The sequence below is a fragment of the Aythya marila genome, assembly GCF_965140915.1.
Source record: "Aythya marila genome assembly, chromosome: 5".
NCBI classification, from domain to species: Eukaryota; Metazoa; Chordata; class Aves; order Anseriformes; family Anatidae; genus Aythya; species Aythya marila.
Window position 1 is genome coordinate 15,955,087 of NC_139046.1, and position 14,796 is coordinate 15,969,882.

Consider the following 14,796-nt stretch of genomic DNA (forward strand, 5'->3'; position numbering starts at 1 on the left):
GGTTTCTTTGTTTGTCTGGTTCTAGGTTTTGTTGTTTCTGTTGTTGTTTTGTGTTTTTAAGATTGCAGTACAATAGCTATTCCACTGACAATGAGTGTTTTTGTCTGTGTCTTCTCATAAACAGGGTCACGAATCTTATTGCATTACATTGGCATTAAATGAATGTTAGAACAAACTACTGAAATTCTTTCAAGTTTAAACTTGCTTCTCCACTTGTATGCATCATAGGAGTATGTGTACAAATATATAGTAAATTGTATTTTATTAATGTTTCCTTATCAAATAAGGCAAATGCTGTTTTTCCAAACTAGCTTCTGACAACCTTCCTAGGTATAAATTAGGAAGCTATACAGAGAAATGCAGCCTTAACTGTATTTTTCTGGATATAAGAACTAATACCAATCAAAACCTGACAGACAAAAATTATATCTTCACTGTCAAAAGCCACTTTAAAACCAATTTGAAAATTAAATTTTAAAACAACCAGGTAGGCACTATGGAAAAAAGCAGCATATATATTCCTAATTGAGCCTTACATTTTTTCACATCTTTTTAGAAAGACAAGAGGCAGTATTTCCTATTCAAAATGTATTCTCTAATCATATGGTATTTAGCACTATATATCATCACTAAATACTAGACTAGGTCAAACCCCTTGGTCAGAACAATCCTGATCTGTTTTTCCATCCATATCCAGATTTGTATACAAATTTCATGTCTGTTCATATTGTTATAAGGGACTGAACCAGAACCCAAACCTGGAAACCAGCTGAACAATGGCACAGTCAGAACCTAGTCCTGCTTTTCTGGCTCATTACTCTACAATCCCAAAGCACCAGGACTGTCAAGGAGGTCATAAGTATATACTTTTACAAATCTACAGGTCACTAACTCCTTTCCTTACAGGTTCAGCATATTTGTACATTCACCTAAGTCTTAGGAGGGCCAAGCAAATGTGTAATCAACCAAGTTTATTTTAGAATCAGCCACTCAATAAGCAGCTCAACTGGGCAAATTGGGCAACAGCCACTGAAGAGATGAATTTATACCATTCGTTTCTTCAATTATGCTCTGACTTTCTGGTTGAACATTGACCCATTAAATACTGCAATCAATTCAAAGTAAATGAATACCCCCTACACTTCTTTAGCATTTTTTTTTCTTCAACAGCATTAGTTAAAACTTACCTCAATAGTGTCTGAGAAAAGTATTTCAAAGTATTTGCAATGTCAGTTCCAGAGGGCACAGGGTAAATGTTGTGGAGAACCCGGTTGTGGTATTCCTGAAGGTAACGGATTTTGGAAGCAACTACATAGAAGACAAAAAACAAACACAGAAACTTGCATTTAGCTTTCTGCACATGTTAAGGGGATCATGTCTGTTCCTACCATTCTTGATTTTTCTTTTTAGATTTTAGATTTAAGAATTAAACTGTAAAAAACTTTCTACTCTTTTTAACTGAATATACTGAACATCCCAGTGCACAGGTGCTAAGGGAAAGGCAAGGAAGGCAGCGAATGTCTGCATCTGTTTTAGACTGTCTTTGTGCTAGCAAATGAAAAAATAAAAATAAAAACTGCACATCTTTGTGTCTCCAAAGATCTCAAGATTCATTATAAAAAAAGTGACTCACTGGATCACAGGAGGTTCATGTATTTCTGTAGCCAAAGCAGAGATAAAAGCTAAGACAGCGAGAGCTTATATAATTTACTTCATGCCATAAATTTACTTTATGCAATGAATAGTGGGTATGAAAAGATCTGTGCTGTTTATTTAAGTGTCTTAGGAAGTCTGATCAAGTAGGTGAGGGGATTTCAAAGAGCTGGAGAAGCTCTACAACTTTTCTGAGACTACTTGTTTTAGAAATAGCATTCTCAATTTCCAACAAAGATCCCTGTTTAGTATTGGAAGAATGATTACTCACCATAGTTGTGATGCCTGACATTGCCTACTTGGCACAAGCCAGTCTCATGCTGAGATAATCGAGCACACTCAGAACTCTTTTCTGCTCTACTTAAGACTAACCAACTGCACTGGGAAACCCAGTCTTCCAGCACTCGATTGCCCTAACCTGATCAGCCTTTCTCCCCTGTTTCCAGCTGTACTGACCATACCCTTGCAAATTCTGCAGGAAGTGAAGCTTCTACAGACAAACATCTCCTTCACACTACTTCCCTGCTTCATCACAGGGAGAAAGCCCATCACAGGACTCAATAGGGCTGAGGCCTAATAGAAAATAGCAAGTAAACTAGGGAGACTACCATACATAATACGTATGCAAAAGTAATAAGATTGCTTATGAATCCTTAGTTTATTTCTCCCCACTTTTAAGCATTTTACCTTAAAAAACTTATTATTTTAAGGTGTCATCAATTGATTTTAATTATACTTCACTTCTCTTTGCTTCCCAGAAAACCAGAAGACGAAGTTTTGTCCTGTGGGCACATGCTGTCTCAGAGTAGCTATGAGTAAGATCAGAACCCCCCAAATGACCACACAGGCCTGGGGCACACGAACAATGCTTTGCAGTATGTTACCCACGTCTCTGGAAGACCAGTCAGAACTAGCTTCCTGTAAGACTCCAGAACTACTGGGATAATAACATCTGAACATCAGGGGTTTCGCTCCAGATTACAGGTGAAGTTTATTTCAGTCTGCTTTTTCTCATCTCATGCTTCATTCTTTCTGCCCACTATCTCAGTTCTGATCCCCACAGTGCAGGTCAGTTTTGTGTTTATTTTTTTCCAAAGGTAACTGTATATCTTTTACTATGGTGAAGGTATCTGTAATCTAGTCTAGGTTTGTTTTTAATAATTATTTCATAAATGTATTTTGTGAGATTATCTTTGCTTGCTAGGGAAAAAGACCACGAAACCAGGCATATTTGCAAGGAAACAGATCATGTATCTTAAAACCCAACACAGAAAAATTCACAGTAAGATGCACAGTTTACTGTGGCTGCCATGGTCTGCTGCCAGAAATGTGTAAATGAATTGGATTAGCTAAATGCTAAAGATGACGTCAGAATTCAGGTCAATATGTATTTCAAAAAACTGTCCACCTCCCTAGGGCCACTTTCTTTCAATAAAGTGTATAGGAAATCTAGAATTATCTTTTTCGCATAAAGAATTAAATCTGTTTTTTTCTATTACTCAGCACTGTCACACAATTATGTAAGCTAAAATAACAAAGCAGAAAGACTTAGTTATTAGTTAGAAAGTCTAAATATTAACATTAGCTTTAGGCTCAAGGCTTTGGCCTCATCTCCCAGAGCTGCCCAGAACTCTGTCCATTTCAGCACAGCGTGCCAGAACACTAAGACACTTCTGAAAGGAGGCCCCAGAGCAAAACTCGGGAAGCCCCGAAGATACAGAAGTATGTCAACGGCCTGATTTTCTAAGTTTCTGAGCACCCAGAGATACACTTTAAAATGCAGAATCATTCTGTGGAAATACTTCCTTTGCCACTGTTATAGGATCATCATATAAAGAGAAAAAAAAAAGAATAAATAAATAAATAAAAAGAAAAAGGAGAAAAAAAAAAAAAGATTATTCTATGATGTTTTGCTAGGTATCGCTCTAGTATCTACACAGACCTAACTGAACTTCCTAGCCCCCATGCAAGCATTTACCAAAATCAAGAGTGAAACCATTATGAGTCTGTAAAAATGGTTCTGATTGCTCTCTGTCCTGGAGAAGAACACAGTGGGCATCAGGCCTTCCCAGGACATTACTTACCACAATTAAATGCTAGTTACTGTCATTTAAGGTGAAAAGAACATTTCTCTTTTGATACAAAGAACACCTCAGGCATGCTGTGGAGGTGAGTCAAATGATGAAAGCCACTGTCAATATTTCTTAGTATGAAATTCAAAATGTGTGTGGTCACAAAGAAGGGAAGCTTCTCAAGATGATTTCCCACATTGCCACCATTTTACCTGCTTTTCATACAACCTGCCAAAGTGCCGTGGGGTGGCCATGGATTCACGTTTAGACCAGTGCCTTTTTGCTCTTCTGAATTGACTGGTCTGTTTCCTCATTCGCAGTGTTTTGTTCTTGGTAAATTCAGATACATTGTAACTTGTGGCTCCTTTTTGAGACATTCCGGTTCTCATCTGTCAGTCAATCAGGGCAGAAGCAACAGCAGCAACAGTTGGAGTTTGAAGGTTTGCCTGACAGTGATGCACGTACACCAACATAATCCTTGTTGGAGACCATTTGTCAAAAATTGCAGGTGAGTGAATCTTAACATTATATAGAGAGAAAGACATCTGGTAACGCCATAATAACTAGTCAGGAGAGCAACCTTGGTAAACAAAATACAGAAGTTATAATGCACAGGGTATTTCCACTAACTGAATACTCTACCTAGAGGCACCATGAAAAAGCATTAGGAAGAAGAAAGATCTGCAATCTGGATCCCAAAGAAATCTTAAAACAAAGAGCAACACTGATGTGGCAGAGCCAAGACGCAGTCTCCAGAACAGTACAAGGGGATCAAAAGGAAAGACAGGGAAAAATATGAGAGAGAAGCTCAAATAGAGCAGACCACAGACATCAGGAATGGAGGAACGGAAGGCAAAACAGAAAAGAAGAAAAACGGCAGAGACAGTGGTAGGACAAGGGGCAGCAGAAATCCCCCCACAGGGCAATGTGAAAGAGGCATAATTAGAAGGAAAGGACACAAGTTCAGAACTCAGGTGGGAGGAAGGCAGCGCAGAGCAGTGCAGATCTGAGCACTGCACACCTCAGGGCTGCTGCACGGCCGGAACATTGCCCGTCCTTTAATTGCGAGGCCAGCAACACATCCCTACAGCAACAAACCAGCATCCACGTAACACTTGAACAGCACCACCATCCATCACGGTAAACAACCGGCAAGCCCTAAAGGACAAAACACAAGCATCCTCCTCCTTAGAGCAGCTCAGCACCGGCTTGCAGGAGCGCCGGGACGCCTCCCGGTGACCCGAGGAGCCGGCGGCAGGACGGAGGGCACCGAGCCCGGCACCGAGCCCGGCTCCTGGCGGCGCGGCCACCGGCAGCCCCGCACCGGTTGCCACCAGGACCGGCGGCGGCGGGGGGGGCAGAGGCCCGGCGAAACGACCGCGCCTCGCCAACATGGTGGCTAGGAAAGAGCCAGAAAAGCGGCAGCCCCCTAATTATAAAAAAAAAAAAAAAAAAAAAAAAAAAAAAAAAAAACACCTCTCCCCCTGGCTGCTGCCGGGATGCCCACCACGGCGGGGGGAGGCCGGGCAGCGCCCCCCGCTCCCCCCCAACTGCCCGGCCCCCGGCCCCCGGACTCCGGCCCCGCCACTCACACTGCTCCGCCTTGGTGGACATGCTGCCGCCGGGGGGGCCCCGCTCGGCCCCCCGCACCTCCCTGCCCCCGGTTGCAGCTCCCCGGCTCCGAGCCGGGCTGGGGCTGGAGCCGCTGCCGCAGGGCTGCGGGGCGGGGAGCGGCGGCGGGCGGAGCCGGGGCGGGAGCGGGGCCTTAAAGGAGGCGAGGGATGCAGCCGCCTCCCGCCGCTCTGAGGCACCTGAAGCGGGGAACGCTGTCCCAAAGGGGCTGGGGGGTGCTGAGGAGCCCCCCCGGGAAGCGGCAGGGTGTCCCCGCAGGGCTCTGAGGGCGCTGCAGAGCCCTGAGGTGGCCGCGGGTGGCGGCGACATGGCAGGGATTTGTTCGTGAGGCTGTGCATGGTGCTCAATAAATACGGCTTTAATCGGGGATGTTGTTTCCTTGGCTGGTTCCCCTCCCCTCGGGCTGTCACGGCGCATCTCGGGATGTGCGCCCGGCTTGTTTTCCTCATTTGTTTCCATAGCGCGCCCGGCGTCTTGGGGACAGTGGTGCGCCTGGCTTCCCTTCGCCAAGGAGCTGGGGGCTGAGCCCGGGCCTGAGGGTGACACCTCTGGCACCGCTCCCATGCGGTGGGTGCTGCCCCGGGCTCCGTCAGCACCGCATGAAGGTGAGGTGCGAACACCAGTCGGGGTGGGACCAGTCATGATGGGAGCAGCAGGCTTGCCACAAAGCCATCCAGTCCTGTGAGCGAGCCAACAACCCGGATCGCCAGGAACTAATCGTGCCACAGAGGTGGCAGGATCTCCTTCCTTCCCAAAGTGGAACTAGTGGTATAGCAATAGGGAGGAGAAAGGATAGGAAATGTTCTGAAATGGGCCCCTTAAAAAGCATAAAATTTACTGGGTACACAAACCTATGGACATGTGTTCATCTATCTTTGGTTTAAACTGTCAGTAGTATACAAATGAAGAACCCTGCGATCCATGGCAGTATCCAGCAGTGTAGCTCAGAAGGTTGCTCAGCCCATTTGAGATCTGAATCCCCTTCCAAAAGTGCCTGGTTTTATCATCAATTGCAGAAGGCATTGGTGATTTACAGGATCCATCTTTAAACTTACAGGTGCCTTAAGGTGGGTGGGTGGCATCTGGACCTTGACAAGTAGCACATATGAGTAGCTGTTCTTTACTGTTGGGTAGAAACATGTCTGTATATGCAATCATTTATTAGGGTATATCTACTTATGAGGTATTAGAGGGGGGCTATAATACCCCCCTCCTATCCTATATGAATGCTAGAATATTTATACATGGACATAGAATCACAGAATCACAGAATTTTCTAGGTTGGAAGAGACCTCAAGATCATCGAGTCCAACCTCTGACCTAACGCTAACAGTCCCCACTAAACCATTTCCCTAAGCTCTACATCTAAACGTCTTTTGAAGACTTCCAGGGATGGTGACTCCACCACTTCCCTGGGCAGCCTGTTCCAATGCCTAACAACCCTTTCAGTGAAGAAGTTCTTCCTAACATCTAACCTAAAACTCCCCTGGCTCAACTTAAGCCCATTCCCCCTCGTCCTGTCACCAGGCACGTGGGAGAACAGACCAACCCCCACCTCGCTACAGCCTCCCTTGAGGTACTCATAGAGAGCGATAAGGTCGCCCCTGAGCCTCCTCTTCTCCAGGCTGAACAAGCCCAGCTCCCTCAGCTGCTCCTCGTAGGACTTGTTCTCCAGGCCCCTCACCAGCTTCGTCGCCCATATATATCTATAAGGGAAAGAGACATTTAAATACTAAAAAAAATGGAAGGCCACCTTGTATTGGTTTTAATTTAGTTAACTTCTTCAGTGAAAACCAATATAAATATTTTCTGTGGCATATGGAAATTTTATTTCTCGGTATTTGACATTTTCAAATAAAATAGCTTTGTCTGAAATACTATTGCTTGGAAGCATTCAAACGGGTCAAAATGCAGTAATAACAACATAATTTTTGTCACTATTCCTTTGCCTGCTCCAAGAGAAATAATTTCAGCAGTGTGTGTCTTTTCGGTTTCCCCTGCTTTCTGACTTTGCCAGGTCTTAGGTATGAATGGTTAGCTATAATTTTCTTCTCTGAAATTCTCAGAAATAGTTTTTCAGATCCTCACACCTCTGAGAAAGGTATATAGAAGCAGTATTATTTCATCGCCCAAGGTATGGCAGAGTTAATAAATATTGATAAAAGGCCATTTGCAGTATTCTCTCCCCAAAAGGCTGAGCTGCCTGAGATGAGGAGGCCTGCAGCAGCCAAAGAGAACAGTGCTATGGAGGAGGAGAAACTTGGGTACATTTTCCTGTTCATCATGCAAGGCAGTGTATCCAAATTACTGCGGCCCAGATTTGAGGATGATGCACATTCTGTGACAGGAACCGTTGTGAAGGGGCAGGTGCTGTTCACTGATATTTTACAGGTTGGCTTTTTTTTCTCAAAATGATCTAAAAATACTGAATGTGCAATGTTTTTCCAACACCACTTAGTTCCAAAACAGAGCTCTTAATGCTTTTCCTTGAGGCCATCACAGCCTTCACAGAGCTCTTCCCACACTCCCTCCTGTTGAGAGCCCCAAAGAGAGAGGAGCCAGCTTAAAGCACTACCAGTGGCTTGTGTGAACCAGCTGCAAAGACAGTAGTGGGACTGAGCAGTAACTGAAAGACATGAGTTAGCTGGGAAAGGAGTTACCTCCATTTCCATGAGTAGTACTTCACAAAAGCAAGGAGCTCTGGGCTTCTCCTTCCTGTTTAGCTCACTCCAAGATCCTCCTGTAGATTCCCACCTGAATAGTAGAGGTGAGACAGAGACTGCTGACACTTCAGTTCACTCTTTTATTAGAAACTGACATGGTGTCAGATCCTACTGAAGCTGATGAGAGATTTTCTATTTATTTATTTTAATGAAGTGCCCAGGGAGGTTGCATGGTGCTTCCAGCCCCTCTTCCCCCAAGTCTAGGCCTCACAAGTGATAAAAACAGAATCTTTCAGAGTATAGGTTTTCAGCCCACTTTTAGCCTATTGAAATAGGCTCTTGAAGGCAGGTTACGTCTTTATCTTGAATTTCCATCTGTTGAAGCAACAGATCATGGTAATATTGCTCATTGCAGAACAATAGGGAACTCTGTGCACTGAGAGGAACTGAGCTCCCATAGGTATCCTTTATAATATACCAAGCATTCACATACCACAGTGCTGAGCCTTCTGAAAACACTCAGCTTGATAAAGCAGGAGTACGCTGAGAAAATATGAATTCCATTTCTCATGTAAATTTTCATCTTTGGTTTAAGAGCCTGAAAATTGCAGCTATGCCTGCATTTACTGAGTAAGGTCCTATACAGTTCAGCATGTAATTTAAGTATATGGAAAGTGATTTATTCCTTATGAGTCCTTATGCATGCATAAACAATCCTAAGCCCCAGATAAATCCTGATAAAAGTCAAATGTTATTTGGTCAAACAATGTGATAGATTTCCCTAGTTTGTTAATGTAACTAGGACACTCATGCTTTAAATTGTGAACAAATGTCATAAAGGAGCAAGTACAGGAATATGGCACTCTAGGAAGTAATTTCTAAAGTCTCTGTACAGAACAGAATTCACCATTTCTCAGCAAGATCCTTATGGCTTTGTCTAATAAAAGGTGTACAGTGCTCTCCTGGAAACATTTTTAAGCAGCTAAGGTTTAAGTCCATATGCTTTTTAACTCTGCATGTACTCAGTTAAGAGAAGACAAAAGCTGCAGGCATCGGAAAGCCCATAAGTCATTACTACAAGAAATATTTTTAGCAGTAAATGAATGGGGAACTTAACCTTTGGTATCAATTGAAGAAAACCAAAAAGAACAGTTTTTCTGATTTCATGAGTGGAAATTTCATAGAGTCGCAGAATTGTTGAGATTGGAAGGAATGTCTGGAGATTGTCTACTCCAAGTTTCCTGCTTAAAGCAAGCTCAACTAGAGGAGATTGCATGGGGCCATGTCCAGTCACATTTCAAATATCTGCAAGGAAGAATACCCTACAACCTCCCTGAGCAATCTGTTCCAAGGCTTGACCATCCTCACAGCAAAAATGCATTTCTTACAGTTAAGTGGAATTTCCTGTATTTCAATTTGTGCCCATTGCCTCTGGTCCTGTCACTGAGCACCACTTAGAAAAGTCTAGCTCCATTTTCCTACACATTCCCATCAGGCATTTATACACATTGACTTGAGACCTTTATTGTTGAGGTTAAACAATCACATCTCTCTCAACTTCAAATTGTGTGACAGATACTCCAGTTCATTCATCATCTTTGTAGGTCTTCCCTTTACTCACTCCTCTATGTCCATGTCTTTTTTGTACTGGAGAACCCAGAACTGGACTCAGCACTCCAGATCTGGTCTTACCAGTGCTGGGCAAAGGAAAATAATCTCCTTTCTTCACCAGCTGGCCACGCTCTATCTAATGCAGCCCAGGATGCTCTTGAACTTCTTGTTACAAAAGCTCCTTGTTGACTTAGTGCCCATCAGGACACCCAGATCCACTATTGCAAAGCCACTTTCCAGCTGATCAGCCCCTGGCCTGTACCAGTGCTTGGGTTATTTCTCCCAAGGTGTAAGACTTGAATTTTCATCTGTTGAACATCATGAGACTCCTGCTGGCCAATGGCAGCCTCTCAAGCTCCATCTGAACGGCAGCACAACCATCTTGGGTATCAACTACTCATTCCAATTTTGTATCTTCTGCATACTTGCATCATCCCATCATCCAGGTCACTGATGAAGATGTGAAATGGTACTGGCTCTGGTACCCTGCAGAATAGCACTAGCAATTGGTTTGTATCTGGATTTTGTGCCACTGAACATATCCCTTTCAGCCCAGCAGTTTGTCCACTTTCCAGTTTGCATCATTTTCAACTTATCTAGCCCATCTGTTAACAGTTTGTCCATGCCAGCATTATGGGAGACAGTGACCAAAGTCTTGCTAAAATCAAAATAAACATTCTCTGCTCTCCCCTTGTCCACCAAGCTGGTCATTTTGTCATAGACAGCTATCAGGTTGGTCAGGCAATAATTTCCTTTTGTAAATCCAGACTGACTACTCCCAATCACTGTCTTGTTCTTAGTGTGTTTGGAATTGGTTTCCAATATTATTTTCCCATTAAATTCCTAAGGATCAAGGTAAGGCTAACTGGCCTTCAGTGTCCTGGATCCTCCTGTTTGTCCTTGAAAATAGAAGTGACATTTGCTTTCTTCCACTTCTCAGAACTCTCTCCCAGTTGCCTTGAGCTTTTAAAGATGATCAAAAGCAGTCTCACAATGACATTGGCCAGCTGCCTCAGCACTTGTGTGTGTATCCCATTAGTTCTCATGGCCTTGTGTATGTCTGGTTTGTTTAAAATTTCCCTGACCTGATTCTCCCCTACTCAAGGGTAAGTCTTCTTTGTTCCAGAATTTCATGCTGACCTCAGGGGGCCTATGATTCCTGAAGGCAGGCCCTACCAGAAAAGACCAAAGTGAAGAAGACATTGAATACTTTGGCCTTTTTCATGTCCTTCATCACTGGGTCTTCCATCCCATTTTCCCTGGCCTTCCTTTTGCCGTTGATTTTCCCATAGAAGCCCTTCTCATTGCACTTCATCCTAGATTCAACTCCTGGTGCACTTTGCTTTTCCTAATCCCATCCCTGCACACTCAGACATTCCTGCACTGTTTCTCTATTCCTTGTAGGTCACCTACCCCTGCTCTCACCTCTTGTACACTTCCTTTTTGTGTTTGGGTTCTGTCAGGAACACCTCTTTCATCCATACAGCCCTCCTGTGACCTGTGTTTGACTTCATGTTGAGAGGAACCATTTTTGAGTTTGAAGGAGGTGATTCCTGAAAATCAGCCAGCTGGATGTCTGGATAGTAAGGTGACAAAGTATATTCAAGAAAGCTACAAAATTTATCTACCTCTTACAGAGGAATTAGTTATAATCCACATTTTCTGTTCCACTAGGAGACTTAGTTCTCATATTTCCTTCCACTGTGTCTTTTGCAGGGTAAGGCAGATAAGGTTTGGAAGGGATGGGGATCACATTGCCTCTGTGGTTTTTGCTGTTTCTGTAACTTAATTTTGCCTGCTGTAACAGTGCGAATTGCAATTAATAAATTAAGGTAAATGTATATATGTATGAATAACACGTTTACCTGTGTATCTGATTATAGGTATATTTGTAAGTATTTCTGTATAGATGTGCTCACTGTTTACCACCTCTTCACATATTCTCATGGTGTTTTCCTTAAAGGTTCAGCTTTAGTCAGGGAATTATATGAATCTCTATCTGAATTTTAAATAAAAATTAGTTCTTGCCTGGCACATTTAGATACTCAAATGCAATATGAACACTGTTTGAAACAAATGAGCATTTAAATGCCTAAATGTGAGGGAAGGGTCTAAATGCCTCATAAGTTTATCAAACAACACAAAACAAATAAAGACAGCCAGCTTTTAATTTAACTTGTAACCCACTGTCTCAATTTTTTGAGACTTGCTCACAATTTCTGTCATGAGGTTATCATTAACTGCATTGTGATAGGATCACTAAACCCCACAACAGAGGTGGGAGAGCACAGAGGGTGTCTCAGAGGTTTGTTTTAGTCACTGCAGATTTCTGAATGCAAGGCTCCACCATGCCATGGAGGAGGCAAGGAAGAGCAGAGTCAGACTGGTGAGGCAGCAGTAATCCCAACAAGAGAGGTGAAACATAACAAGTCCACTGGAGCAGAGCCAGGAGAGGACAAGCTTCTCTGGCCTCAGGGCTTTTCAACCCACATGGTGCTCCCTGGGTATCTAACACTGTCCCCAGGCTGACCCAACCCAGAGGCCAGCTGCTTGGAACAGGACTGGAGCCCCTGAGCAGGGCCTGCGTAGGGACTGACCTCCCCCGTCAGATGGGAACAGCAGATGGAGGCCCTCAGGCTCAGACGTGCACATCTGACAGCAAGAGTTAGACCACATTAAATTTAATTTGTCCCTAAATCTTTGATCTCTGTAAACATTAATCCTCATGAATGATGGTAAAATAGATCATCGCTTGAGGAAAAAGTCTATCCGGGATTAAAGTGAGCCATTAGGCTCAGCTCAGATATGCTACAGCATGTATCCTGGTTGACACAGGATGATTTCTGGAAGCTGTTGCCCAAGGCTCCGACACCTGGGCTAACTGGCATCAGCCAGGATACAGAGAACACTCTTCCTCCTCACAGAAAATCATGTCTATGCACAAAGGCAACACAATCTTTGTGCATCATTTCAGAACTCAATCTTACTGACAAATCATATAGTTTTGCGCTGCTACTCCGCTAAGAATTAGTTTCTTCCTAAGAGAAGAATATTCAGGCTCAGCCTCTGTGCTGAGACTCAAACATACAAAGAAAACTTCCTATCCTGATGGCAGTGCTACTGACACAGAAGAAAATCAACCAGACCTCCTGTCCTGGGAAAACAGGAATGCAGCAGTTCTGAGGAGGAAGATGTAGGATAGGACAGGACAGGACAGGACAGGACAGGACAGGATAGGATAGGATAGGATAATAGATGTTGGCAGTCATGGTAGAAGTGATCGTGATGTGTTCAGAGGCTTGGCTGAAGCCACCAACACGTATCAGTTATGCCATCTGGCATGTGACAAATACATTTCAGACATCACTGACTTGGGTTGATTTAAAGTGAGAGGCTGAGTAGTAAAGAGCTCTGGGCCTCATTACTTCTGCTGTGATCCCAACAGGGTAGCCAGCTTGTGTGTTAATATTTGTTCTTTCTCTCCCAAATATAGAATAAGGACTTTGAAAAAAAAAAAAAAAAAAAAGCAAAAAGAAAAAAAAAAAAAAGCATCATTAGGAAATACAGTTGTTATTTGGTTGTTTTAAAAAGTCTCCAATTTTCTTCTTATTCTGAGAATTACTTCAATTAACTCTGTGGATGTTAGATTTGTTTGTCTGTATCTGTCACTGTAAAAAAAAATCTAATAAATGTCTTCAATTACTCTTCTAGAGTAATCTCATTAGGCTCTAAATGAACAAAATACTTAATTTGTTGCCATAGCAGTGGAGTTTAGAGAAATCAGTGACCTGCATAGAGAACCAGGACAAACCTGATGAGCATGTACTAGGACTATTAAAAATCAGAGATTGGCTTTACTAGCTCTAAGAAGCATGGTATTTGTGATAGCTGCCATGCCATGTGGGTGAAAGTTGGCATCACTCATGAATTAAATTTCCCTCCAATAACTTGTGTGTTTTTTGTTTTTTTTTATTACCTATAATCTCACACTAGTGCAGAATTGTCTGTACCAACTACGTGCATGGCCAAAGTAAAAGTATTGCAGTATTAGGAATTATGACAAGTGAGAAAAAATCACTTTCTTAAACCTATTAAGGCATCATGGCCCAAAGGATAAGACACTGACAGGGATGACAAGAAACCAGAGCACAGTTTTCATTTTGCTTTAGTATTTCTGCACTTAGGTTAAAATGTTTGGGAAAGGGCTCTACTGGGCAAAACCAGTGACAGACAGCAAAAAAAGGCATGGGATTTTCCAGGAAGATGAAGAAAATGTACACAACATTGAACACTTGTAAGATCCTCGGCATTTTTCTGTGTGGGGGCCCCTCAGTTCCATGTTTGTGACCCATGCCAGGGTGCAGGTCTTGGCCCTGAACAACCTGCATTGGCTCACCTTGCTCATGTAAGGGCATTGCTCCACCAAGGCTAGTTTCCTAGCCAATGTCAAGTCCACTAGGTGAGTGTCTCCTCCAAATGATGACACCAAATTGGCTTGCTCCAGATAGGAGTCCAGGAGCTACATACAATGAACAGAACAAAACTGAACTACACTGACAAAATAGGGGCGCCTTTAAAGCAGCCTGTAGGAAAGTTGCTGCACTTTATGCAGAAGCATCCATATTTTTCTAATGTGCAGAACCTTAAAATATTCAAGTGGCCATATTGCCTGATTTATAAAGCAAATTTAAGCCTGCTAAGAGTTGGATAGTTTTCCCCAGATACTTTTTGCAGACCCAGTGAGTACATGGAGCATAACCTGAATATTACTGAGTCTCTTAAATTAGTAGAGTGAGTTCTCCTGGAGCATCCATTCATAGAAGAGGCAAAATAGTGACTGAGAGGCACCAGGGCCACTTCTACTTACTCAGAACTATAATGAGTATTTTAGCAAAATAAGTACTGCAGCACATAACTATAATCACTATATTCCAAAGTTTAATTCCACACAAGACCACTTGCCTTGGTAGGAACAACTGTTGTTCCTATGGAAGGACAGACTTCAGGTACTGACTCTCAGGCATACGTGTTACCTGCGCTACTGCCTGTAGCCAGATTAAAGCCATCTGCAAGAAATGCAAACCCTTGCTGTAGATACACAATGAGAAACACAGCAGGGGCTCTTCCTCCAGCAGTCTGTTTCCACCTACTCCTAGCCTGCTGCC

General features: G+C 43.1%; 1 protein-coding gene across 2 annotated transcripts in view; it reads right to left on the bottom strand.

Moving 5' to 3' along the window:
- Positions 1-5,339, bottom strand: part of UNC79 (unc-79 homolog, NALCN channel complex subunit) — a gene marked incomplete at its 5' end in the record, with an annotated part of 102,180 nt that extends 96,841 nt beyond the window's left edge. For both annotated transcript variants that reach the window (XM_082760799.1, XM_082760798.1), the window contains 2 exons: positions 1,188-1,308; positions 5,318-5,339. In XM_082760799.1, coding sequence (XP_082616925.1) covers positions 1,188-1,308; positions 5,318-5,339 — 143 coding nt within the window. The remainder of the gene's footprint in view (positions 1-1,187; positions 1,309-5,317) is intronic.
- Between the last annotated feature and the right edge of the window lie 9,457 nt (positions 5,340-14,796).